Source organism: Cetorhinus maximus, chromosome 1, assembly GCF_964194155.1.
Source record: "Cetorhinus maximus chromosome 1, sCetMax3.hap1.1, whole genome shotgun sequence".
NCBI lineage: Eukaryota > Metazoa > Chordata > Chondrichthyes > Lamniformes > Cetorhinidae > Cetorhinus > Cetorhinus maximus.
The window spans coordinates 28,839,680-28,865,963 of record NC_135879.1 but is presented as its reverse complement, the minus strand read 5'-3'; the positions used below and the strand labels follow the sequence as shown (position 1 = coordinate 28,865,963).

The following is a 26,284-nucleotide window of genomic DNA, read 5'->3' as shown; positions in this document are numbered from 1 at the left end:
ATGTCACCCCGCGTCATTTCCATTTTCAGGTCAGCGGGGGCATAGCCGAATCAGCTGTGCGCCTGCCAACCTGTCAACGGCCTATTAAGGCCATTTAAAAACTAATTGAAGTAATTAATGGGCCTGCCCTTCCAACCTTAAGGTTGGCGGGCAGGCTGGGAGCCTTGGCAGGCTTCAGAAAAAGCATGAAACCTCATCCATGGGTGGGATGAGGGTTTTTAAAAATTTAATAAAAGCTTGAATAAAAGTGATGGACATGCCCCAGCTCATGTGATGTTGTTACATGAGGGGACATGTCAGGGAAATTTTATTTTTGTCCATTGACCGTTTTTGAATTTGGCACCGATCTCCCTGAGGCAGCACTTAGCCTCAGGGAGATGAGTGCGTTCTTTCACGCACATGATTGGAGCACGCCTGCACGCGCCAGCTCCTGCACTTCCCCACTCCCCTACCCTGACGGGGGTAAAATTCTTCCCTGGGTGTCAGGCAAGCAGTCTGTGGATCCTGACCATGTCTGCCGATGAGATCATCAAGGTATAGCATGTAAATTGAGAATGAGAGAGGATGAAAGATAGATCCTGTGGGGAGTGAGGGCAGGGTGCTCTGAACTAGCTGCTGCTGTGGGAAGCACAATCATTGCTGGAGATTCTCTGGGCCTGAATTTTTCAGTCGGTGAGCGGGCTCGGTGGGAGCGGTCGCGGAGCCGACCACCGCCCACGATCGGCTCCATGCCGGCCATTTTATGTGGGCAGGCCAATTAAGGCCAGCCCAGCGTAAGACACAAGCAGTAGCACTCAGTGCTACCTGTGCGGGCGGGGGGAGGAGGGAGAATTGGGGCCAGCACACGAAAGAGGGTTTCAATCTCCCTGAGGCACGGAGCTGCCTCGGAGATTGAAGCACTATTGAAATAAATGAGGAAAAAAATTAATTAAACGTGTCCCCTCATGTGACACAGTCACATGAGATGGGACATGTTTTTATATTTCAGAAAACTACTTTACTTGATTCATAAAAGCTTTAGGAAACTGTTTACTAAAAAATGTAAAGGTCGCTTGGCCTTTTCGCCTGCCCGCCAACCTTAAGGTTGGACAGGCAACATAAACAATGACACAAACTAATTCGTTAGTGGCCTTAATAGGCCGTTTAAATATCGGCAGGCACGCAGCCGACTCCGATGTGCGCCCGTCGAATGAAACACTGCAATGCAGCGCAATGACTTCGGGACGCACGCCTGATGTCATTGCGCGTCACCTTATGTGCCGTCGTGTCGGCCCACCCCCCGCACACCGACTGAAAAATTCAGGCCATGGTTATGATCTAAACCTTATTTACCATGCTTCGTATGTTTACACACATGCACTGCAAGACCTTCTTCTGTTCTCTTAGCCTGGTTCCACCTAATGCTGTACTATTTCTTATTCGAGTGTACATGTCTCTTCCAATCCTTTGCAGGCCATGTTTCTGCATTGCTACTTCCTGGTACAAAAGTCCAGCCAAGTTAGTTTAAACCCCAACATTGATCCCAGTTCTGTTGAGGTGCAGCACAAAATAATGTGAAGATAAAACTGAAAGAAATGTTAAGCATGTTAAAAAAAAAGTAAAGTCTTGTAGATTCTGCATTAAAATATTTATTACATGGTTAACAGAAGGTAAATGTTAATGGTTATCTATAATATACAGCACTGCATGTGTATATATAGGCTGCAGGTTCTGGCTACCAAACTTAGACTGTTATAGAGAGCTAAAAACTTATTAGAATGAAAAATAATTGAAACTGACTATCATTTCTACGAACAACCTATTACAAGAATTATTTTAAGAAATATTAGTAGCTGATGTTTAGTAGTTTTTAAATTTGTTAGCAAACCTCTTTTCAGGATAAAATATTGTTGGTTTCATATTTGCTATTACTCAGACATACCTTCAATGCTAAGATAACATGTGTTTGTATATATTTGATTTTAATAGAAAGATATAAAATTGATCACTTGATACTTGTAACTTCCTTAGGTGGCTCAAGAAAGGACATAACTGAACACTGGGAATGGATGGAGCACAATCTGCTACAGACACTTTCAATCTTCGAGAATGAAAACGATATCACTACATTTGTTAAGGGTAAAATACAGGTAACCAATGCCAAAATAACACACACTAAACTAAAAGATAAAAGCACATGAAGAATTTATAATTGAATATAGCAAAATTGTGAAGGCAGAATGCCAGTGTATTCAGATAAGAATGGGTGTACCAAGTTTTTTGGAACCACAATGACAAATACTATTGCCCAACTTAGGAATTAAGGTTTTTTTTTTGGGAAATATCTACTACTGTCTGATGCATAAATACATTTAATTCCTTTGTTTTTTCTCTCTCTCTTTAATTCATTTTGGAAAGATAAACATTTTTATTTTTGTGGATTTATAACTTGTCTTTAATACACTAAGGCATTTTACTCATTTTACTATTTCTATTTTTCTTTGATTTTAGGGTATAATTGCAGAATATAATAAAAATAATGATATAAAGGAGGATGATGACACAGATAAATTTAAGGAAGCTATTTTGAAGTTTCGTAAGTTATTTGGGATGCCTGAAGAAGAAAAGCTGGTTAACTACTACTCTTGCAGTTATTGGAAGGGTCGGGTTCCACGGCAGGGTTGGATGTATCTCAGCATCAACCATCTCTGTTTTTACTCGTTTTTGCTGGGAAAAGAAGGTATGGTATTCTTTTGCTGTTTATCTTCAATTTAGAAAAGAAAGTTGCCAGTTCACTTTATATCATTGGAGTTTGCACATTTTTTTGCAACTCTGAATGTTTTAATATATGTTACTTGGCTTTCTTCACTGTGGCCTACCCCATCCAAGTATAGAATGCCTTACAAAGTTACCTGATTTAAGTTAATAAGCTGAATAGTGTGGGATCTGAATTGACAAATACCGTCCCACCTTTTCTACGTTTGTGTAAGTCATTCTGACTCAAGTTAATAAGCTAAACAGCGTGTGATTTGGATTAACAGTTAAAATGACAATTTTATACTCTGTCAGCAGATGTAGTCATTATCCCATTATTACGGCATCACCATAGTGACTGCTCAGATAATTCCTCAATTTGTTCTCTCCATGCTCAACTCTTTAAATATGTCTCTCAATTTAACAAAATAAAAATGAACAAAAAGCCATTAAATAAATTAATTATTTTTTAGAGCAGAATTAATAGTAAAAATTGTTCTGGAAACACTTTTAAACCTATACATTCAATTAGGTAAGTATGACTGACGTCTAAGTGGAAGAATAACTGACCAGAGAAAACACAGGATGCAGAGAACCATATTTTGCTGGAATATAGCAACAAGATCATTGTTAAGTAAACAATTTATGATCGGAAAATAAAATTTCCATTTGCAGGCTTCTGCGGAAACCTCAGAGTTAATTTGCAGATATTTACAAAATCAAGTGTTTGGATGTTTTTGCTGAACTATCTTTTTGATTTTTTTTCTTTTTATTGCACTAAGGTTTAGATAGCTATTTGAATATAATAGTTGCATTGCCACTTAGTATTGTAACATCTAAGTGTAGGTGCAAGTAAATAAATGATGCCTCTGGAAATATAAATATTTTAAAATGCGATTTATTTCCTCTCTGCGGATAATTAGGAAATAGAATTTGTTTGACTTTTTTTGGGACAATACATTGATACAAAAAACAAATTTTTGCCTTTTTCTAGCTAAGTTAGTGATCCGATGGGCAGACATCACCCAGCTAGAGAAGAATACTACATTGCTCTTTCCTGAAATTATCAAAGTGAGCACAAGGTGCAGTGAACATATTTTCTCTGTTTTCCTCAATATTGGCGAAACCTTTAAACTAATGGAACAACTAGCCAATATTGCCATGAGACAGCTTCTTGATAATGAAGGCTTTGAAGAAGACAGATCACTTCCAAGACTAAAGAAGAAGTCTCCTCAAAAGGTTTCTGTATTAAAACGGTTAGTAATTTAGCAATTTAAATTAGAAATATTTCATTGAGCTCTCATATTTGACAATTATATAACCCTGCCTGAAGCCAATGAAGACATTAGACTGGTTTGTTGTAATTCATTTCATTAAGCACAGTATGGTGTATTTTTGAGGTCAAGACCCTCTAATGAAACTTATTATTTTTCTGAAACTGAAGGGACCTTGATGCTAGAGCAAAAAGTGAGCGATACAGGGCTTTGTTCCGACTTCCGAAAGATGAGCGTCTGGATGGGCACACAGACTGCACCCTTTGGACACCATTCAGTAAAGTGCACGTTGTGGGTCAGATGTTTGTATCTACTAATTACATCTGTTTCACCAGTAAAGAGGAAAACCTGTGCAGTCTTATTATTCCTCTAAGAGAGGTGTGTGTCAACTAAGACTAATTAAACTGATTTTCTGTTAGAAAACTTAAAGGATTTCTGGACCACACTTGCCCTTGGTAGAAGCATTTGTGGATTTATAAATTGAGCAGGTGATTTGTTATTGCTCAGTTATGCTCAAAAGCCAACATTTTCACTGATTCTGAGACTTGAGTGCAAAAATTGCAATACTGGGTAGAAAATCAAGCCAAATGCCAGTGGGCTATATTTGTTCACATTGAACAATGAGTGTATACATTTGTGTTATTTTGTTTTGTAACAGAAAGGTTAATCAGATGTTGCTGCTATATATAATTCCTAGCTTTACCCTATTAAGTGAGTTTCTGTTGGGATGGAAATTTAATCACAAGACAGAGTTGCTTTATTTTGGATCAAATTGTTTTAGCAATTTGAGAATTAAAGAAATACCAGACAAAGACAGTCAAAGAACTTTTAGTTGATAACAGATTCAGCAGTGCACAAACAAGCTTCCTTTGTTTGCACAAGCCTAGAGAGAGGGGAGCAGAATGGCTTCCTCTATCTCTAGATACCTTTCAGCTTTAAAGAGAAACAGGAGATGTGTGCTGTGACATCCTTATAACTGTAAAATATCCTTCCAGGACATAATGAACAAATGTGTTTTGACTATCAATTCAAGAAGTTATAATTTCAGTTGATTCCCAAGGCCTAACATTTATATGGGATAGAAAGACATTCTAGTGACTTCCACATAAAAAATGTGGACAAGTGAAACCTCTTCCTATAGGGGCCCTTTTTTAAAGTTTCTTTTTCATTTCTCTGTAACTGTCTTCCATCTAAGGATTTGATTGACTGTTTAATCAAGGTGAAACTATAACAAAGTTGGAGAGTTGCACTCACTAAAACTAAAGTTGTGAATAAAGAACATGGGAAAGGGATTAGGTAATGCCATGGAATATGCAAACTGTGTCACGTTAATTGTGAAGAAGTGGTATAAAAGTGGGAGTTAAGAAAGGTACTCAATTCATTGAGGCCTGATTTAGCTTTAAAAACTTTGAGCCCTGAACTATAACGTTTGTGATTCTGCAGCAAAATCTCAATTTTTTGGTGTAAATGCTGCCAAGTGTATGCATAATTACTGCCAGTAATATTTATTATTACTGTCTGCTTAATCTTTGAACAAAACAGTGAATGCTGTGAACCCTGTTTGAGGTGTAACTTAAAAATAAGACCACCGGTATAACAGTTCTGCAAGACACCACTTGCCTTAAATATGAAATTCTTTCAGTGAAGATACATGTGACCAAATAAAAAAAAATACACGGGATATACAGATCCATAGTTGTTATTTATATATCTTGGTGTGTCAATATAACTAGAACATCTGGGCATGTCACATTATGCACTGTATAACTGCAAGCTGCAGTGGCATGCATTGGAAAGGAAATTCACTCCTCCTGACGTAAACCAAACACTATCATAGTAAAACAAAAGCAAAATGCTGAGGATATTGGAAATCTGAAATATAAGCAAAAAATGCTGGAAATACTCTGCGAGTCTGGCAGCATCTGTGGAGAGAAAAACAGTTAACGTTTTACATCAATGACCGTCCGTCAGAACTGGAAAAGATTAGAGATGTAACAGGTTTTAAGCAAGTCTGGAGGTAAGGAAAGGGAGTTCTGTTGGGGTGGAAGGCAGGAAAGGAGAAATGGTGAAAGGAGATGGTAATAGGACAAGTAAAGAAACAAAAGATGGATCTACAGGAGCTGTAAATGGGAATAGCAGAATCATTATTATCATACTAAGGTCCAGAAGCTCATTGAGGAGCAACATGTTTCATCTGTAATGTGGTGTCATGGTGCACTTTTTTTTAGTTTTTCATAAATAATTAAGGGTTGAACTTGTTGTTGTGAGGGTAAACCAGACGGCACCTTGAAAGAGATGTACCTATTTTTTCCTTAGGTGACAATAGTGGAGAAAGCAGACAGTTCGAGTGTGCTTCCAAGCCCATTATCTATCAGTACCAAGAACAGGATGACTTTCTTTTTTGCCAATCTCAAGGACCGTGACTTCCTCGTGCAAAGAATTTCTGACTTTCTACAGCAAACAACATCAAAAATTTGCTTTGATAAAGAAATTGTAGGAAGTCTTAATTCTGATGATGAGGTATGTGGAACAGAAAAACCTGAAAATCAGATTTCAAAAAAGCTAGTAGTGTACATGTTAAATTCTGAAACATTGGAATTCCTTTCTGTCTGAAGTATTTTGAGGAGATGGAATAATTTTAAATCAAGAATATTTTAAATTCTGAACAATTCATAATTTCACAAACTTTTTCACTGAGTTTTAAACTAATTTATTTCTTCGTATAAAGATATGTTTTTTTTACATTAGCTAAGTTAAACTATTGAATAGATTAGATAGGTTACATTGAATAATAGTATATCAACCATGTTATGAAATATGCTTAAAATATTTCTTCAATCAAACAACATTAAAAATGATCATACTACCAAGCTATAACTACTGCTTCCTTCTATAGAGAATTCAATCAAAATTATCACAAAGCTATAAATGGAAAGGTTATAGATTTTTACAAAACTAAAGGAACATATCACACAACCAAGTTTTATAAAGTAAAATTGCTTTGTACTTCAGCTTGTTCAATAATGGAACATAACATTTTGGAACATATTGTAAATTATACTAAAGTGAAAAAAGGAAGCTGGTAAACATTTTTTTTTGTATTCCTAGCCAATTGATGTATGTATTTTCATTTTTACAAGCACACTATGGTTTGCATAATTAATCAAATGTAGCACTGGTTGTTGCAGTGAGCTAGCATAGACTGCTTTCTTATCTGTTTCCTATGTTTGAATCCAGTTTAAGATGAGATAAAAGGCTCACTGCTTGTCTCACTTTTGAAGACTGTAAATGCTCTAAATGAAATGAGTCTTGGCATTTTCCATAAATTCAAATTCAAGGCAGCTGTAAGTCTCCAGCTGAGAAATAGATTGGAATTCTCGTTCCAGGTGATCATCATCCAAATTTTGCAGTCAGTTTAAAAAAAGAAACGATGCTGACTGTTGCACATAGATTTTTCTGAGGGCTTTTGAGAGAAATGTCTGTCACCAGACATCTGATTCAGCTCTATGGCCTTTACAGGAGATTTGTGGTGTTTGTGAGTAGAATAAGAAAAAGCAATGCTGGTCAAACAAGATCAAAGAATCTTCACTGAGACATGCAGAGTTTAAACTAGTAATTATAAATTCAAAATAAGTTATGCCCAGAAAGCAAAATAAAGATTGGAAAAAAGATGGGATTAAGAGAGAGAGATCAGAGACAGAAAAAAATAAATTAATTAAAATTAATAAATCTCCAATATTAACTAATTCTGAAGGAATGTGACTTCACACTTGTAAGATTTTAAATTTCCTGGGCCAGAGAGATTGTTTGACAGTGATTTTTACTAATCACACTTAAAAATGTACATGCACCAGAATACACCAGCCCTAACTTTTTCTCGGCTGCCTGACAGGTAATTACTGCAACTTCACATCTTTACATGGATTTCATTGCCTAGTTTCTCAGCGAAGTACTATCATAGTAGAGCCTGTGAAGGAGCATGGTAACTCGGAACGTTATCTGGATTTCCTTGTTTTAACATTTGTGTATCCCGGAAGTTGCTGTCCGGTTTACTCCATAATGGTGATGCTGTTCACTTCATCATTATTCTGTATGTAAAATTTGGGCACATAAGTACTTCTAGGTACAAGAAAAAGAAAAATTCACAATAGATGCTGCTCCATTGAGTTTGGCCTTAGGCCATGTTGTTGGATAAAGTAAAGGGTCAATTGTTTAGCTGAATATTATTAATTATAGGCAAACCACATACTGCTGCATTCTGCCAATGTCTTTTGCAATACAGTGAATAATACAATGGTTATATTGGTAATTTAAACTTACTGGATAAATATTTTTGTGTAATAAAATTACCTGATGAATCATGATAATTGAGGTTGATGTTATATTTAAGCATAGGAGAAAGCCAAGAGAAATTTTCTGTCTGAACTTCTCCAAGTTTTGGCAACAGTCTTCCGGGAGCTCTTGTTTGCAATAAAATATTGGAACATTCAAGTTCACTGCCTCTTCAAAAATGTTTGTTTCAAGGAATATGTACTATTATTGGATATGTTCATTAATGGCATTAAAATCTTATCTGAGCATCATGATATACTATTGAACAGTTTGCCAACTATTTGCCTTCTAGGTATTTTCCAGACAAAGCAGTATTGTTTCAGGTAGTCCACAGAGAAGTCTCAGTTCTACCTCTGAAACAGATGGAGAGCGACAGTTCAACCTAAATGGAAATAGTGTTCCAATAGCCACCCAGACACTCATGACAATGTACCGTCGCAGGTCACCTGAAGAATTCAATCCTAAAGTGGTACATTTTGCTTATTGATGCATTCATGTAATTAACTAGCTTTTATTAACATGCACATTTGTATTGTTGCTCTGATATTAAGTTGGTGCATATTTTCTCAGTAGAATTCACTGATTTTCTTTTTGTTTGATATGACCTGATCTGGTGCACAATAATGAGTGAAGTAATAGAGCATTGTACGCAATTACACACAAGCAAAAACTTGGTTGAAAAACATACCATTAACTCTAGAAAGAAAACATAACTTTTTCCGCCTCGTTTCATTTCGGACATATCTACACAATCCCCAAGTAAAGCACCAACCCCCAACCCCTAAAACCTATCTGCAAGAGGCATGCTAAGGAGCTCATTGTGAGAATTGTGGTACAGTCTTAAATCCTACCACTTCGACCAACGGCCTGTTGAAATTTCACCCCACTGGAAAACCGCTGCCTTCTACAAGATTGAAATTCAAACTGAGAAATAGGACTGTAGAGTTATCACTGGTGTTATTTTAGCCAGTGAAGCATGTGCCTCGTTATTCATCGCAAGGTGCCTTTAAAGAAAAATGCTGGGGGGTTTATGACTGATGAAAAATAATTTTAAAAGTGGCTCGGTTGTATAACTAATTTTATGCTTTACACTTTACTGCCATAAATATTACTTTCAATTATTTTAAAATGCAGCTATGATAATGAAGTGTTAGTTGTGTCTTTTTGATATTGATGTAATTCGTAAATGAAAATTCAAACTTTAGAAAGTTCACATTGCAAATGGTCAATCATTGAATCCAGAATTTGATACATTGATTTATTACATTGTATTTAACAATTAGGCAAAGGAACTAATGAAAGAACAGTCCTGGCAGATCCACTTCGCTGAATATGGCCGTGGAGTATGTATGTATCGCACAGAGAAAACCCAGGAGCTTGTACTGAAAGGCATTCCTGAAAGCATGAGGGGGGAGCTTTGGCTACTGTTTTCAGGTGCACAAAGACAGAAAATTAGATCTGCACTAAACTTGCAGTTTTTTTTGAAAATATCATAAAGATTACTTAGCAAAATAGTTTTTAGTTAAATAGATAAGTCTGTATTGTTCCTGTCTTATTTAGTGTTTCTTTTATTGCAATCTTTTTGGGGCAGAATTTTTAGCTTGCTGACATCCGTGATTGGCGGGCCGGGGAATGGACCCCCCACCGCAATTTCACGCTGGCTGGCGAGTTAAAGGCTAGCCAGCGTGAAAGACGCGCTGAAAGGCTCAGCATTGCTGAGGTGGTGGGGCGGGAGGAGGGCGAGCACTGAAGTCGGTGTGGGGGAACCCGGAATGAAAACTCCCTGAAGGCAGAGAGCTGCCTCAGGGAGCTGAAGAATTTAAATGCAAACAATAAAGATTTTAAAAACCGGGAGAAAATGTCCACGCGTCAGAATCAATCACCAGAACTTATGGATGTTGAAAATTAATCAGCTGCGGGCCCGCTAACCTGTCAATGGCCAATTGAGGCCATTGACAGGATCATTAAAACAATTAAAGAAACTGCCCATCCAACATTAAGGTTGGCGGGCAGGCCAGGAGCCCCGGCGGGGAATAGAAAAAACATAAAACCTCATCCACCGGCAGATGAGGTTTCATGTAGGGTTTAAAAAAAGTTTTAGTGAAATTTATTAACTTGTCCCATCTCATGTTGTCATTGTCACATGAGGGGGACATGGTAAGGATTTTTTTTTCTATTAATGTTTGTACAACTTTCAGTGATTTCCCTGAGGCAGCACTTAGCCTCAGGGAGATGTGCGCTCTTTTGTGCGCATGTGAGAAAGAGCGCACTCTTGCATTTGGGGAATCCCCCCTGCCCGCACAGGAAGCGCATAGCGCTTCCCGCTAGGCGGGCCTTAATCGGCCCGCCCACTTAAAATGGTGGCGGGGCCTGTTTCTCCAGCAGGGATCGGCTCCCTGCCCGCCGGAGATTGGGTTGGGCCCGCTCGCCCGGTAGGCAGAAAATTCTGCCCAAAATGTTGGACGGGCAATGAAAAATCTCAGTTAATTACTGCTTTAATGGCCTTAATAGGCCTCTTAATTTCAGCGGGCACGCTGCCGACTCGTGTGCGTGCGCCCGTCAACTGAGATACTACGTGAGTGAACAATGACATTGGGTACACACTGAGTGAAGAATTCTACCCTTTATCTTTTTATTCCAGCAATTAGATATTTTGTGTGCCTAAAATTATGTAGTACAATATATTTTTGAGCATTTCATTGTTTACATAGGCAAGACAAAATTCAAAATCACAGTAGACATTTAAGATTGTACTATTGAAGTCCTATTCTAAAGTTGTTACATGGATTTTATGTTAATTAGAATTCATGTGGCTAATGTGAGTTTGATTTCAGTGGTCTGAATTTGGGTCATATTGTAGCCTGACAATATTCAAACCTGGTTAATTTCAATGGATGACATAGTATATAAAGCTCATTATTATAGCACAACACTCCAGTTCCAGACAGCCAACACCACCTTTGTGGAATGAATTATTGTGGAGAATTACTTGGGCTAGAAGTTGCCATCATTTCACTTTAAAGGAGAGAAATCAGAGATGGTCATGAACGAATAACAAAATTGCCTTTAAATTGACAATGTTTAAAAGAGGAAATAATAGACAGCATTTGTACATTGCACCTTGAACTGGAAATGTGCGGAGTCTTGAGTGCCCTTGCCTTTCCTTTCTCAATCCTTCTCCACCATTCTTACTGTTGAATGGCCAGATTAAGAGGAAGATGTTGAAGCCGAACATTGAGGTTGGAAATATTGTGAAATAAATACAGAATGTTGTTCCTTTTGTGAAATTTAAAATCACCTTTTTTTTTGTCTTCAGGCGCCATTAACGAGATGGCCACCCACCCTGGATATTATTCTGATTTGGTGGAGAAATCCATTGGAAAGTATAACCTGGCCACAGAAGAAATAGAGCGGGATTTACACCGCTCACTTCCTGAGCATCCAGCATTTCAAAATGAGATGGGAATTGGTGCTCTGCGAAGGGTACTCACTGCCTATGCTTTCCGAAATCCTAACATAGGATATTGCCAGGTAAATAGTATTGTAGTGCAGTTGTGATGTACTTTAACTTGCAAAAGAATTCACAAAATCAGTAAGGCTGTTTAACTTACTCAGAATCCTGGTGCTTAAGTAATTTGTTTTGTCATGAGGTATAAAAAAGCTTAGAGAAAATTATAACTTGGAGGAATTGGAATAAAATATTCTCTCAGCAGTTCAGTGAGCAAGTCAACATATCAGGAACGCACTGTCAAAAATCTATTCAATTTGCTATAAATTTTATCTGAAGTGCTGCTGAAACTGCTAGGATTGGTCTCACTGGGAATGATTTCCAGTTATGTGGATATTAAGGCAACTTAAAGGGCTTTCTAGTACAAAAACGTTGCATTGAGCTTCAGTGGCAATTGCTAAATAAGTACTCAATTATGGTAGATTAATTATTGAAGGCAGGGTGATTGTAATCAAATACATTGCCTCAGTGAAGCGCTTGCTTGTGGCATCAGAGTGTATTCCTGAAACTACAAACAGTAAAGGTGTGCCATAATGTTAAAAGGGAAAAGATACTCTACTGATTTGGAATGCATTGTTGTAATCAAATGTTTCTTAATATTAAAAGATATGCTCTTTTCCTGGACTAAATTCACCCATCTTAAAAGGTTAAATTATGATGTATTTCATAGATTTGGCTTGCGTTACCTTTAGGTCTAGAAGATGGAGTGATCTAATTGAGGTGTTTATAGGATTTGAAATGGTAAACAGAGAAACAATTTCCTCCTGTGGGGGACTCCAGAACTAGAGAGCATACCTTAAAATTGGAGCTAGGGTGTTCAGGGATGATGTCAGGAAGTTCATCAGAAAGAGGATTGTGGAAATCTGGAACTCTTGTTTTCCTCACTGCCGCCCACCCCCCAACCCCACCACCACCACCAAAAAGCTTTTGAGATTGGATCAGTTAAAAAGGTCAAAACTCAGATTGACAGTTTTTTTGTTACGCAGAGGTATTAAATGATATAGAACCAAGGCAGTAGATGGTGGTAATATGCAGATCAGCCATGATCAACAGGCTTATTAGCTGAATGGCCTATCCCTGCCCGTGTGTTCTTACTGTGCTCTGAAATGCCACCTGTGAAATGCATACATTTAAATTTTCATAATGTTGGATTGATTTGCCAGAGCTCTCTGCTTTTGGGTGTCAAGAAATTTAGGGGAATTTATGCTGATACTAATTTCCCTTAGTAAATTGGATAGAGTTCATGATTGTGCAAATTCTAAAAGCCCATTAGAAGGAATGGACTAAATGTGGTGTTCTCTTTAATTTTTAATTTGATTTCCTATCAAATTTGATCTTTTTAAGTCTGCTTCTTACTCCACTATAATTCATGATCTATAGTTGTGTTTTGTTTTAAAATTCTGTTCCACCATTTAAAGTTATGGGTAAGATTGCCCAGCAGAAGAGTTTGAGTTGTGTATAAATACGAGTACATAAATTAGTAGACTAGAGGTACAAAGTTCTGTGAGGTCATGGTATAATATAATAACAGTTGTGTCTTGGGTTTGGGTGAAACTGGTAGCTGAACATATTCTTAATTTCAAAATATTCTGTAAGGATAGCATAAGTAAAAGGGTAGGAAAATTGGCGATGTTAATGAAAGAATCCATTACAGCTTTAGAATTTAGAAATAATATAGGAAGTATTGCCAAAAAAGAACTAAGCTTTTTGTCTTATACTCCTCAGGACCCCCGCAAGAATGCCAGTATAAGGGGGAAAACAACAATTTATACAGTATGTGAAGCAAGTGCTGATTGGTTGGCAAGTGGCGTTGCCATGGAGAATGCACCACTGATGGTGACTGACAGTTAACTGCCAAGCATTGTTTGAAATTTAAACCAGGCAGCTTGACCATGATTAGTCAAAACATTGCCCTGTAGAATGAGTTAGCGAATGGTTGTCACTTACATTGTGCTTGTTTCAGCTAAACAAAATATGTGCATGTTCTTTCTGTCTGCAAAGAACAGGGCCCTGTCTATTAATATATGTAGCTTCCAGTACACGCAAATGCGCCACATTGCAAGCCCAACTAACAACCTTAAATTGGTTGTCAGCGTAATTCTTAGCGTATTGGACAGCATTTGCTAAATAATCCTCAATCGCAGAATCACATCTAATGTTGGACACTCTGTTTTCAGTTTTGTGCACGGGCTGGTTGGCTACGGTCTGTACCCTGCCCGTTGTGGACAGCGGTTGGGACATGCTGTTTGATACAATCTGCCAGTCTTTGGGACGTATGGCCTACATACCCAGCATCACACTGGCACTGAAATTCATATACCACATTACTCATTTGTATGATAGAACATCTTTTTGGCTTGATGCAGCGTCCTGTTAGTGGTGAATACCATTCATGTTGCTACTGCATAGCATCAGCATGAAACAGCTAGCTTCGCCTGTTGCTCAAATTTTTGCAATACCTTGCCCTTCCAGGGTAATCTGAGGTAGACTGGACACTTTTCAGGCCTAAAAGTAACGGCCTTAGGCCCATTCATGAGTTTGCGTGATATATAGTGCAAAATGATCTGATCAAGGTAGCCATTATCCTGCAGGATGCCTTTGATGTGCCCTATTTCAGCATCAAACTTGCATGGTGAGCAAATGGTTCAGGCCCTATTTACAAGGTTGCCAATAAGACCAATCTTATGGCGTGTGGAACTGTAAGAATCCCAATATGTGTATTGCCCAGTGAAGGTAGGCTTGCGGTAGACCCTTCCTTTGACGTACTAGTTGAGAAATCTGCCAGGGGATTCTCTACCATGGTCTACCTTATTCGATGGCAAGGCCAGCATATATTAGCCATCCCTAATTGCCATGACGAAGGTGTTAGTGAGCTGCTGCCTTCAAACGCTGCAGTCTGTATGGTGAAGATACTCCCACAGTGCTGTATGTAGGATGTCCCAGGATTTTGCCCCAGCAACAATGAAGGAATGGTGAAATGTTTCCAAGTCAGTGCGGTGTGTGACCTGCAGGGAACTTGGAGGTGGTGGTGATCCCATATGCCTGTTGCCTTTGTCCATCTAGGTGGTAGACTTTGTGTGTTTGGGAGGTGTTGTTGAAGAAACTGAGTTACTCCAGTGCAGCCACGAACTGCCAGTGATGGAGGGAATGAATGTTTAAGGTGTTGGATGAGGTATCAACCAAGAGGGGTGCTTTGTCCTGATCATGTTGAGCTTCTTGAATGTTGTTGGAGCTGCACTTATTCAGGTAAGTGGAGAGTATTCTATCACACTCCTGACTTAATGGTGGACAGGCTTTGGGGAGTCAGGAGATGAATTACTCACTGCAGAATTCCCAACCCCTTGACCGGCTCTTATAGCCACAGTATTTGTGGCTGGCTCAGTTAAGTTCCTGGTCAATGGTGAGCCCCCAAGATCTCAATGGCAGGGGGTTTGGCAATGGTAATGCCATTGATTGTCAAACAGGGTGGTTAGACACTCTCTTGTTTGAGATGGAGCTGGCATTTTTAGGGCGCATATGTTACTTGCCACTTTCCACCAAGCCTGAATATTGTCCAAGTGTCACTGCATGCATGTTATGGCACACTAGTTGGTAAAGGTTGAGTTGTTTAAGTCCCAGAGGGAAACTTGAAACAATTGTAATAACCTATACTTTCAATTGGTATGTTTGAGATGCAGCTCTGAATTCAGGAATAAGATCACCGAGCCTTAAGAGGTTTTTTATATAAAACTAAATTAAACATTTATTCATTTACTGCAAATTAAACATGTGCACATGTCTACAAATTACTACCATAACTTTTAAACAAATCCCCAAATTAATCACTCCCAGGTAAATCTCCACCAAGGCACCCATAGACTTTAAACAGACACCAGGCAAAGCACAATTGACCTTACAAATTCAAAATGAGGTTCCTTTGCAAACATAGTTGGAGATTTATAGGCCAGTTAGATCTTAAATGCCTCTGACTTACACACACAAACTCCTTCCTGTTTATACCTAGCTTTTCCTTTGAATGTAAATTTTCCATTGCATCACTAGGCCTTTAACATTACATCTCCTAACAATAATATCCTTTCATTTCACCAATTTTATTAGAAAAAATAAACACGTTGCTTGGCATCTTCTAGCTAGGTGCAAGATTTTACTCCCACTCTTGAATGCTTTATTCAACAAATGCAAATTTACACTTTACCTTCTATCCTCCTTGCATTTATCTAATTAACATCTCAAAACTACTATACGTCAAAACACCCAGACTAGCTGGCTTTAATCCAATTAAGACACACACAGTCAAACCACATACACACAGACCCACTACAATTCCATTATGAAAATAATTTCCAATAACATTATAGACATTAATATATGTTCATGACATTTGGGTACGGACTACTATTATTTGAGTTGCAAATGGAATTAAGCACTTTGTAATTATAAGTGACCATCTCCTCTTCTACACTTATGATGGAGTAAAACTAAGTGAAACAGCTGAAGATAGTTATGCCTAGGACACTATCCTGACAATCTTTTGCAGTGATGTTCTGGGGCTGAGACAATAGGCCTCCAACAATCTCAAACATCTTCCTTTGTGCTAGGTGTGACTCCTCCAGCTTTTGGCAAGTTTTTTTCAGATTCCCATTGAATTCAATTTTACTAAGACTTCTTAATGCCACACTGGGCCTTGATATCAAGGGCTTTCTCCTTGCCTTGAAATTCGGCTCTTTCTAGTCTGTTTTGGTCAAGGTTGTAATGAGATCCGGAGTGGAGTGATCCTGGCATTAGTGATCAGGTAATTGGTGTTACTTGATAAGTGTTAATAACACCATTCATCAATTTGCTGGTGATTGAGAGTAGATTGATGGAGTGATAATTGGCAAGAAGCATCTGACAAATTTAGGGCTAATAATACAAAAAAGTCAAACCCGATTTAGAAAATATTAGGGTGAAGCGCAGATCAGATACAGAAATCTTTTAAAACTAGTACAATTGGTTGGTAAATATGCTTACAAAAATTGAGGGATCCTAAGCTTTAATTGGTGTAGATAACACAAAATCAAAGTAGTAATATTAAACTTGTGCAAATTATTGCTTAGGCCACAGATGGAATAATATGTCCCATTTTGGCCACCTTATTGTAGGCAAGATATCAAGGTCAAAGAAATGGTTTTGATGAATTCGCTAAACATATTAGGGTTCAGAGAATTCTGGTTTGAAGAAAGACTAGAGAAACTGGGGCTCTTCTCGGAATAAAGAAAGTTAAGGGAACATTTGAAAGAGGTACTGAATTATGTAAACTTCAATAAGGCACAGTGGGAAAATTATTTTCACTGGTTACTGTATTTGTAGCATGAATTTAACATCCTTAAATATAGAACAGAGGTTAGGAGATTTTTCCTTATGCAAGGGTTTATTAAATATTTAAAGCCCACAAAAAGTATCAATAGGAGCAGAATCATTAATAAGTAAAGTGGATAAATATTTGGAAGAGGAAAAGTGAGAACTAAGGAGATAGCTGTTTGTATAGCCTGAATGATAGCTTCCTTCTGTGCTGTAAAATTTTATGATACTATTCAATGGTAACTAATTTTGTCTAATTTTCATGCATTCAAAAAATCCAACCTACTAAGTGTTGAGTAATTTTTTATTGTATTTTTCACCACTAATATAAAAAGTATTCTAATTGGATTTTGAATAGATTGTACAACTTCTTATTGAATAATGTTCTTACTGAATAATGTCTATATCTACAAATACAGGCAATGAATATTGTCACTTCAGTGCTGCTATTATATGCAAAAGAGGAAGAAGCTTTCTGGTTGCTAGTAGCACTCTGTGAACGGATGTTGCCGGACTACTATAATACTAGAGTAGTTGGTAAGTTAGTTATTGAAATGCAAAACATGAATCTTGATGGCAAAGAACACAATTATTTATGTTGAATTAGAACTGATTCATAAATTAAGGAACCATTTATTTGTCTCTGTAAGATTGTTCAGGTTGATCTTTTTACAATGTTTATCAACACCCAGCACCAAGAGAGAATCTGAAATACTTGCATCACTTATGACTGGCATTGTTTCATTATAATGTTGTAAAAATGAGAGAAATATATTTGCTTCATAGAGCACTGAACAATTACTGTTTTCCCCCTTTAAGTTGCAAATTAAATATCTCTGGTATTTGTTGATAAAACGTTTTGCATCTTCATGGCTCTTCAATCAACTTTTTCCATTCTAAGAGTCTATGATCAAATTTATAACGGAAACCATGTATGTAGCTCCTCATACTATAATTATACTCTAAAGCTCCTCAGTTCTGCATTTCCCAGCTCCTCAGCCCATATTGCAAAGAGCCTACTACACTCCAACTAGCTCTATTTCTCTGCCTCTCAAGCTGTCTAAATATGAACTCAGTATTTGGATTATATAAACGTAAATAATAACGTTTGGCTTTAAAATGGTTATGTTTGTACATGGATTATATATGTGTACCATGTTCCAATTACCCTCTCCTCTCTAACCCTACTTCACCTGAAGACTACAGACTCCTAATGTGCAATCCACGGGAATTCAGTTTTTTATTTCAAGTTTAGTTTAATTCTATGTAACATAGAAATTTTCCTAGTAGAAATCGTTAGTAAACACATCCGGAATCAAAGCAATGTTTGTCGATTCAGTTTTCAATCATCATTTTATCCTTTTCTTTATGTCATGATCAGATTTATACTCAAAGATCTAAATTTAACATGAAAATACTCATTTGGAGTTCAGCAGCAATGCCTTCACTGATGGAATTGGGTAATTCATTGCTGGCTGAGATGTTGACATTAATTATCTGATGTTGCAAAGACTTAATCCACAGAAGGCTGTTTCAAAAGCGGATCTGCTATTGCAACTTTTGCCCTGCTGCAGTTACAGTCACTAAATTTTAACAGTAGTAGGGGCAAGAGAAGTGACCAAAACCACTACCAGGTTAAATTTTTTGAAGTGGTCCTGCTTCTGTACAGATAGTGAAGAAATTTAATTCATGTGTACAGAATTCCTGCAGTAATTTGGAGTCAGAGGAAATAGGTTTAAAACAATTACATGCTTTGGAGAAATTTTAAACATGTTTTTCTTTGGCATCAGTTATTTCCCAGTTGCTCAGGAAGCTCAGTCCAGATAAATGGCAATAAAACAGCTTTTCAGGAGAAAGAAAGCACTTTTCAGCTGCTCAACTTGTTCATTTTTTTTGCCAACTTTGATTCCATTTTCAAACATTTGTAGTTATTCTACACATTGAACCAGCACCATTATTAGAAATGTGATGGTTACTGGATCTGTCTTCAGCTAGAATAAGGAATTTAAATTACCTGAATAAAAGCAGAAAAGGCCGAAAATACTCAGCACGTCTTGCAGCATCTGTAGAGAGAGGAAAACCGGGTTAATGTTTCAGGTTGCTGAGCTTTCACCGGAACGTCAACTGAACAATACAGAATAGGAAAAACCCAAATTTGGTTTTTCTGTATTATGCTCACTTATCTCAAATGAAACTGAGATGATGGCAAGGCCACTATAATCAGTTACAACACCTGTGAGTTCCTACAGTTGGTCAAGTTTTCTCTTTCTGCTTCTGCTTGTTATCCAGTGACCTGCAGTGAACACTCTGCAAGTACGAATATCTTTGAATGAGGGACGCCCCCTCCCCGTCCACCCACCTGGTGGGAACCCGCAGACAAATACAAGGTTTTCTTTTGCTCCCAGCATGGCGAGCCCTCCTGTGAATACCAGGATTATAATATAAGGCGATGGAATGGGGCCCTTAAGTGGACATTAACTGCTCAATTTAAAGCCTCAATTGGCAGCAGGGTGGGACGGCTGTCCTGCCATCCTCCCACCTGATTAAATGCCTCCCATCACCAACCTCGTCACAATGAAGATGTGAGATTCCGTCCCACATCAGATAAAAAGTAATGTATTACAATTTCATAAAGCTGTCAAACAAACAAAGCTAGCATGCCCCGTTTGCAACCATGTAAACATGCCTGAATGGCCAAGTCCATTTTTTGTTTTTTGGAGCTCAGCCAAGCATTCATAGAGCTCATCTGGAAAAGTAGATGTTTGGCCATCTGTTTCGGTCTGCTCTTTGATATAGTTGTAAAATGACCTCAGTATGAATGTTTGGCTGAGCTCCAACAATGGCTAATGAACTGAGAACTTTAGACAATGTTTACATAGTTGCAAAGTTAGGGGGAGTGATGCTTGCTTTGTTTTAGTGAAGGCTTTGAGGTTGTAATAAGTTTTTTTTGTGTGGTTTTTCAATACCCGTTGGTTTATTTGGACAAGATTAGGAGGTGTTAAGAGGATTAAAATTTATTTTCATTGAGGCTCTAGCTGTGTTTGACATTTTTTTTATGAAATTGTAAAATAACAGTTCTTTCAAAGATGATTTTCAATGCTTGTTTGCTTATTTCATAAGTTTCAAGGAGCATTTTGAAGACTTGCCAATGGCGCTCATTGGTTCTATACATAGTGGAAGAGTGGGTATGGAAGGGGCATGAGCAGGAGGGTCATGGGGTTATGGAGGCAATATGAAGCTGCCTGAGAAATATGTGGGGGCATGGAAGGAGCATGGAGTGTGGGTGAAGAGGATGAGATCTGAGGGCTAGAGGGATAGCAACCATGAGTTGAATTGGGCTGATGTCTCAGTAAATGGAAGCGGGCCTTCTAACCTGGCGGCCTCGACATCTGCCCACCTCTGTTGCTAACTTGGGCCTGCCTCCAGAGGCACTGGCCCTGACTTCAGCTTGCAACTCTGATTCCAGCCTGCATCCAACGCCTGGGAACCAAAATGTGTGTGGGGTGGAAATTACAATCATAATGTTGGGAAATCACAGTTCCTGAAATGAGAATGAAAATCTGCCCCAATGTCTGCAATGACTTTTAATTTATCACAACTCTTGGTGTGCATTTTGAACTAAATTGGACTACTTTGAAAGCGCTGGAACTATGATAACTTGCTTTACATTTATTTTAATTTACAAACTTTATTTTATCATTTTGTTTTTCCACATGTCACTTGGGCTGGATAACCTAGCTTATTTAAAATTGAAGTGATTTGATAATTTGCTTGCTGAACTATTACAACAGGTTAACAGAAAATGGCATTTGTTCTTGTTTCCTTATCTTCCAAAATCGCTGCCTCGTAGAACCTATTTTATTCTTCACATTGAGGATCCTCTCCATTGTGTTGTGTGGCACGACCACTGTGCTAAATGGGATAGGTTTTGAACAGATCCAGGAACTCAAAACTGAGCAATCATGAGGCGCTATGGGCCATCAGCAGCAGCAGAATTGTACTCGACCACAACCTGTAACTTGTGGCCTGACATATCCCCCACTCTACCATTACCACCAAGCCAGGGGATCAACCCTAGTTCAATGAAGAGTGCAGGAGGACATGCCAGGAGCGGCACCAGGCATATCTAAAAATGTCAACGTGGGGAAGCTACACACAGGACCATTTGTGTGCCAAACAGCATAAGTAACAAGCGATAGACAGTCCTAAGTGATTCCAAAACCAACAAATCAGATCTAAGCACTGCAATTCTGCCACATCTTGTCGTGAATGCTGGTGGACAATTAAACAACTTACTGGAGGAGGAGGCTCCATAAATATCACCATCCTCAATGATGGGGGAACCCAGCACATCAGTGCAAAAGATAAGGCTGAAGCATTTGCAATAATTTTCAGTCAGAAATGCCAAGTGGATGATCCATCTCTGCCTCCTCCAGGGGTCCCCAGCATCACAGATGCCAGTCTTCAGCCAATTTGATGCACTCCACGTGATATCAAGAAATGGCTGAAGGCATTGGATACTGCAAAGGCTATGGGCCCTGACAATATTCTGGCAATAGTACTGAAAACCTGTGCTCTGGAACTTGTCACGTCTCTAGCCAAGCTGTTCCAGTACAGCTACAACACTGGCATCTACCCTGCTATGTGGAAAATTGCCCCAGTATGTCCTGTAAACAAAGGGCAGGAAAAATCCAATGTGGCCAATTACTGCCCCTCGACCATCAGTAAAGTGATGGAAATGGTCATCAACAGTACTATCAAGCAGCACTTGCTTAGTAATAAACCTGCTCATTGATGCTCAGTTTGGGTTCTGCCAGGGCCACTCAGCTCCTGACCTCATTACAGCTTAAGTTCAAACATGGACAAAAGAGCTGAACTCCAGAGATGAGATGAGAGTGACTGCCTTTGACATCAAGGCAGCATTTGACCGAGTGTGGCATCAAGCAGCTCTAGCATAACTGGAGTCAATGGGAATGAGGGAGAAAACTCTCCGCTGGTTGGAATCATACCTAGCACAAAGGAAGATGGTTGTGGTTGTTAGAGGTCAATCATCTCAGTTCCCAGACATCACTGCAGGAGTTCCTCGGGGTGGTGTCCTCGGCTCAACAATCTTGAGCTGCTTCATCAATGACCTTCCTTCCATCATAAGATCAGAAGTGGGGATGTTCACTGATGATTTCAATGTTCAGCACTATTTGCAACAACTCAGATACTGCGCAGTCAATTCCAAATGCAGCAAGACCGGGACAATATCCAGGCTTGGGCTGGCACATGGCAAGTAAGATTTGTGCCACACAAGTGCCAGGAAATGACCATCTCCAACAGGAGAGAATCTAACCATCGCCTCTTGATATCAATGGCATTACCGTCACTGAATCCCTCACTGTCAACATCCTCAGAATTACCATTGACCAGAAACTGAACTGGACTAGCTATATGAATACTATGGCTACAAGAGCAGGTTAGAGGCTAGGAATCCTGCGAGGAGTAACTCACCACCTGACTGCCCAAAGCCTGTCCACCATCTACAAGGCACAAGTCAGGGGTGTAATTGAATACTCTCCACTTGCTTGTATGAGTGCAGCTCCAACAACAAAGCTTGACACCATCCAGGACAAAGCAGCCCATTTCATTGGCACCCCATCCACAAATATTCACTCCCTCCACCACTGATGAACAGTAGCACCGGTGTGTACCATCTACAAGATGCACTGCAGGAACTTGCCAAGCCTCGTTAGACAGCACCTTCCAAACCCACAACCACTACCATCTAGAAGGACAAGGGCAGCAGACACATGGGAACACCACCACTTGGAAATTGCCCTCCAAGCCACTCACCATCTTGACTTGGAAATATATCGCTGTTCCTTCGCTGTCACTGGGTCAAACTCCTGGAACTTGCTCCCTAACAGTACTGTGAGTGTACCTACACTACATGGACTATAGCAGTATAAGGAGGCAACTCGCCACCAGCTTCTCAAGGGCAATTAAGGAAGGCCTAGCCAGCAACTTCCACATCCCATGAGTGAATTTTAAAAATTAACCTTGGTGCAATATAATGTAAGCACAACAAATTTTAGTTCATTTATTTAACTTTCAGTGCCATGTGGAGTTCAGTTCTTTGTTCAGCATAAATTGAAGTAAACTTTATATCAAAACCATATATAGTTCTTACAGCTGGGGCTATTGTGATAATTTTGTACCTTTTTTTGTGTTTTGAAAAGTACTCTAATCATTGCCAAACAAGTACACGTTTCTAATCAGCACATTTAATCTTAACCGTTCAGCATCCCAATACAGTACTAATCAGGCCATCCCCATAAGCAAAGTGTGAGTGATCAAAAGTTAGATAATGCCCAAAAAATGTTAAATTTGTTCAAATAATGAAGGATCTCTGAAGATTGGGCATACACCACCTCACAAAGTACTGCAGACCTTTTATAAATTTATCCTTGGATGTGGGCAGCACTAGCAAAATGTCTCATCTCAAAGCCTTGTTGCCCTGAAAAAAATATGATTCACATGCTATGATGGCCAGACAAGTCCTCTTGTTATCATAACATTCACTAAGGCCCCTTCGACAGCACCTCCCAAACCCACGATGTCTACCATCTAGAAGGACAAGGATAGCAGATGCATGGGAACACCACCGCCTGGAAGTTCCCCTGCAAGCCGCACACTATCCTGACTTGGAACTATATTGCTGTTCCTTTACTTATGCTGGGTCAAAATCCTGGAACTCCCTAACAGCACTGTGCGTGAACCTGCACCACATGGACTGTAGCAGTTCAGGAAGGCAGCTCACCACCATCTTCTCAAGGGCAATTAGGGATGGGCAATGAATGCTGGCCTAACCAGCGATGCTCACATCTCATGAACAAATAAAAAAAAAAAGCCATCCAGGAGTCACATCTAAGGTCACAGAAACGTCTGTTTGTTCCCCTAACTATTGAATCCCCCACCACTCCCACTCTTCCTCTTCTCTTTCTGTGCTGCTGAGCCACTCCTGGTGCTGCAGAATTCACCACATCCCACGAAAGATTAAAAAAAGCCAGGAAACTTTTGTGGCTATATTCCTGGTGCCAAACCACAGATTAATGATCCAATTTAATTCCACGATGGGATTTGAATTTATGGTCAAATACCTAATCTAAACTGCTGTACTTGTATGGTTATGCCAGTTTATGCTGCTTGGAGGTTAGCAATGTGATTTTCTTTTTCCATTATTACCCTTGAAATTTTTCCCAAAACTGGAAGGGCACCTAAGAGGAAATGAAAAGTTATGAATGCAGCAATATAGCAACTTCACTTGTGCACTTGTTTTGTTCTTGCATAGTCTACTTGCAATAAGCGAGGCGATTTCAACTCTTCCTCTTCAAAACTTGCTGTGAAGATGGCAAAGCAGTAGCACCACTCACCTCAAGTCAACATCGGTGCGGGGGGGTCAAAACATTTTCAGTTTTGGGCATAATTTGGGCAAGTTACCAAACAAGTAAGGAGTGCTGGCAGGTATCTAGATGCACTAGGGCCTAACAGCTCTATGGGTGAGCTGAGCTGACTGATAAGTAGTGAGGATAGGGGCTAGTGGACTATCCAGCCACTGACATCAGACTGCAGCAGGATCAACCCTGGACCCACAAAAATTCCTCAAAAAAAAAATCACACCAGTTTTCCGGAGTAGCCTCCAGCAGTCCCTTTTAAAGACTATTTATTAGGCTGCTCACCACTAGTCCTAACATGTAGAGTGTGCATGGCAGACACTTCCAACTTGAAAACACTGGTTTTGGTTTGTACGTGTAAGCACCTGTTTCAAGGTGAAAACAGGTTGCTGTTAGTTGAAGACCACCTTCATACTGTTGATGAATTTTTGCCTAATTGCAATCTTGTTGTACTGCAGGATCAGATCCACATTATAAAATGTTGAGATCTGCATTTATTTTTTAAAAATGCACAACAAATTCTCTACCAACTTTCAGCTTTGAAATATGGGTTCTTTAGATGTCTCAATGATGAGATCTTGATACTTGTATATTTAAACATGAACCATTTATTGCTAACCTTCAACTATTTACAGATCCTAGGTTATTGTCACGCATGGTGCTGTTACCTCCATGCAGGTTGGTTCCAGAGTGTTCTTTCTAGACTGTTCTCTCAGTCTGTTACCATGTGACTCTATGCATCATACCATGGGCCGTGCTATTTTCCAGTCCCACTTTAACCCTTGCTCTGTCGAGCACCTTTACATTACAATGGCATGCAGGCACATACAACATCAATATTTGCAAAATATTCGAGCATAATTTACATTTAGTGGCTTTTACCTATGTTTTATTTTTACTGTGTATCTTCCTAGCATTTATAAATATGCTAATTGAATGAGATGTTCAAGAAGAACAACGTGGGGTTATTTTTAATATATATTTTTGTTTCTCCTCTTCCCTTACTTTTAAAAGTATCAGGACAGGAAAAGGCTCATGTAGCCTTTCCCATTTTCCACCCTGAAGCATGTAATCTCCTGGGAGAGGCAGTAAACCAGATTTAAAACATAGGTACATTAATGTGAAAAATCTGGAAAATGTATTGCATTATAAATACTTTGCTTTGTAATGTGAACTTGAACCAGTTATTCTGAACACTTAATGTTGTTTATCCTGTTGATCCTTTTTATAGGAGCATTGGTGGATCAAGGTGTGTTTGAGGAGCTTACCAGGGATTATGTGCCACAGCTTTATGACTGTATGCAGTATCTGGGTGTTATATCTACCATCTCGCTGTCCTGGTTCCTCACACTCTTCCTCAGCGTAATGCCTTTTGAAAGCGCAGTTGTTGTTGTGGACTGCTTCTTTTTTGAGGGAATTAAAGTGATCTTTCAACTCGCTCTTGCTGTGCTGGATGCTAATATTCACAAGTTGTTGAATTGTAAAGATGATGGAGAGGCCATGACTATACTTGGAAAGTGAGTTAATTTTTATTTGCTCTTTTTTGGTTATCAGTTTGTTGTAACAATTGTGTAATAAAGTGGGTAAATAACAAAAATTTGATGCCAGCAAATTTCTTTTGGGTTGGGTTATAAGTTAGATATATTTTCAGTAATCTT

The 26,284-nt window shown here is 38.9% G+C and overlaps 1 protein-coding gene across 3 annotated transcripts in view; it reads left to right on the top strand.

The window, feature by feature from the left end:
* tbc1d9 (TBC1 domain family, member 9 (with GRAM domain)) overlaps positions 1-26,284 on the top strand; it is a 74,332-nt gene that overhangs the window by 21,852 nt on the left and 26,196 nt on the right. For 2 of the 3 annotated variants that reach the window (XM_078539211.1, XM_078539191.1), the window contains exons 3-12: positions 2,011-2,129; positions 2,491-2,719; positions 3,728-3,989; positions 4,178-4,385; positions 6,324-6,527; positions 8,632-8,808; positions 9,623-9,773; positions 11,656-11,870; positions 17,607-17,724; positions 25,858-26,143. In XM_078539211.1, the coding sequence (XP_078395337.1) occupies positions 2,011-2,129; positions 2,491-2,719; positions 3,728-3,989; positions 4,178-4,385; positions 6,324-6,527; positions 8,632-8,808; positions 9,623-9,773; positions 11,656-11,870; positions 17,607-17,724; positions 25,858-26,143 (1,969 nt within the window). The remainder of the gene's footprint in view (positions 1-2,010; positions 2,130-2,490; positions 2,720-3,727; positions 3,990-4,177; positions 4,386-6,323; positions 6,528-8,631; positions 8,809-9,622; positions 9,774-11,655; positions 11,871-17,606; positions 17,725-25,857; positions 26,144-26,284) is intronic. The other variant, XM_078539201.1, reaches the window with a different exon arrangement.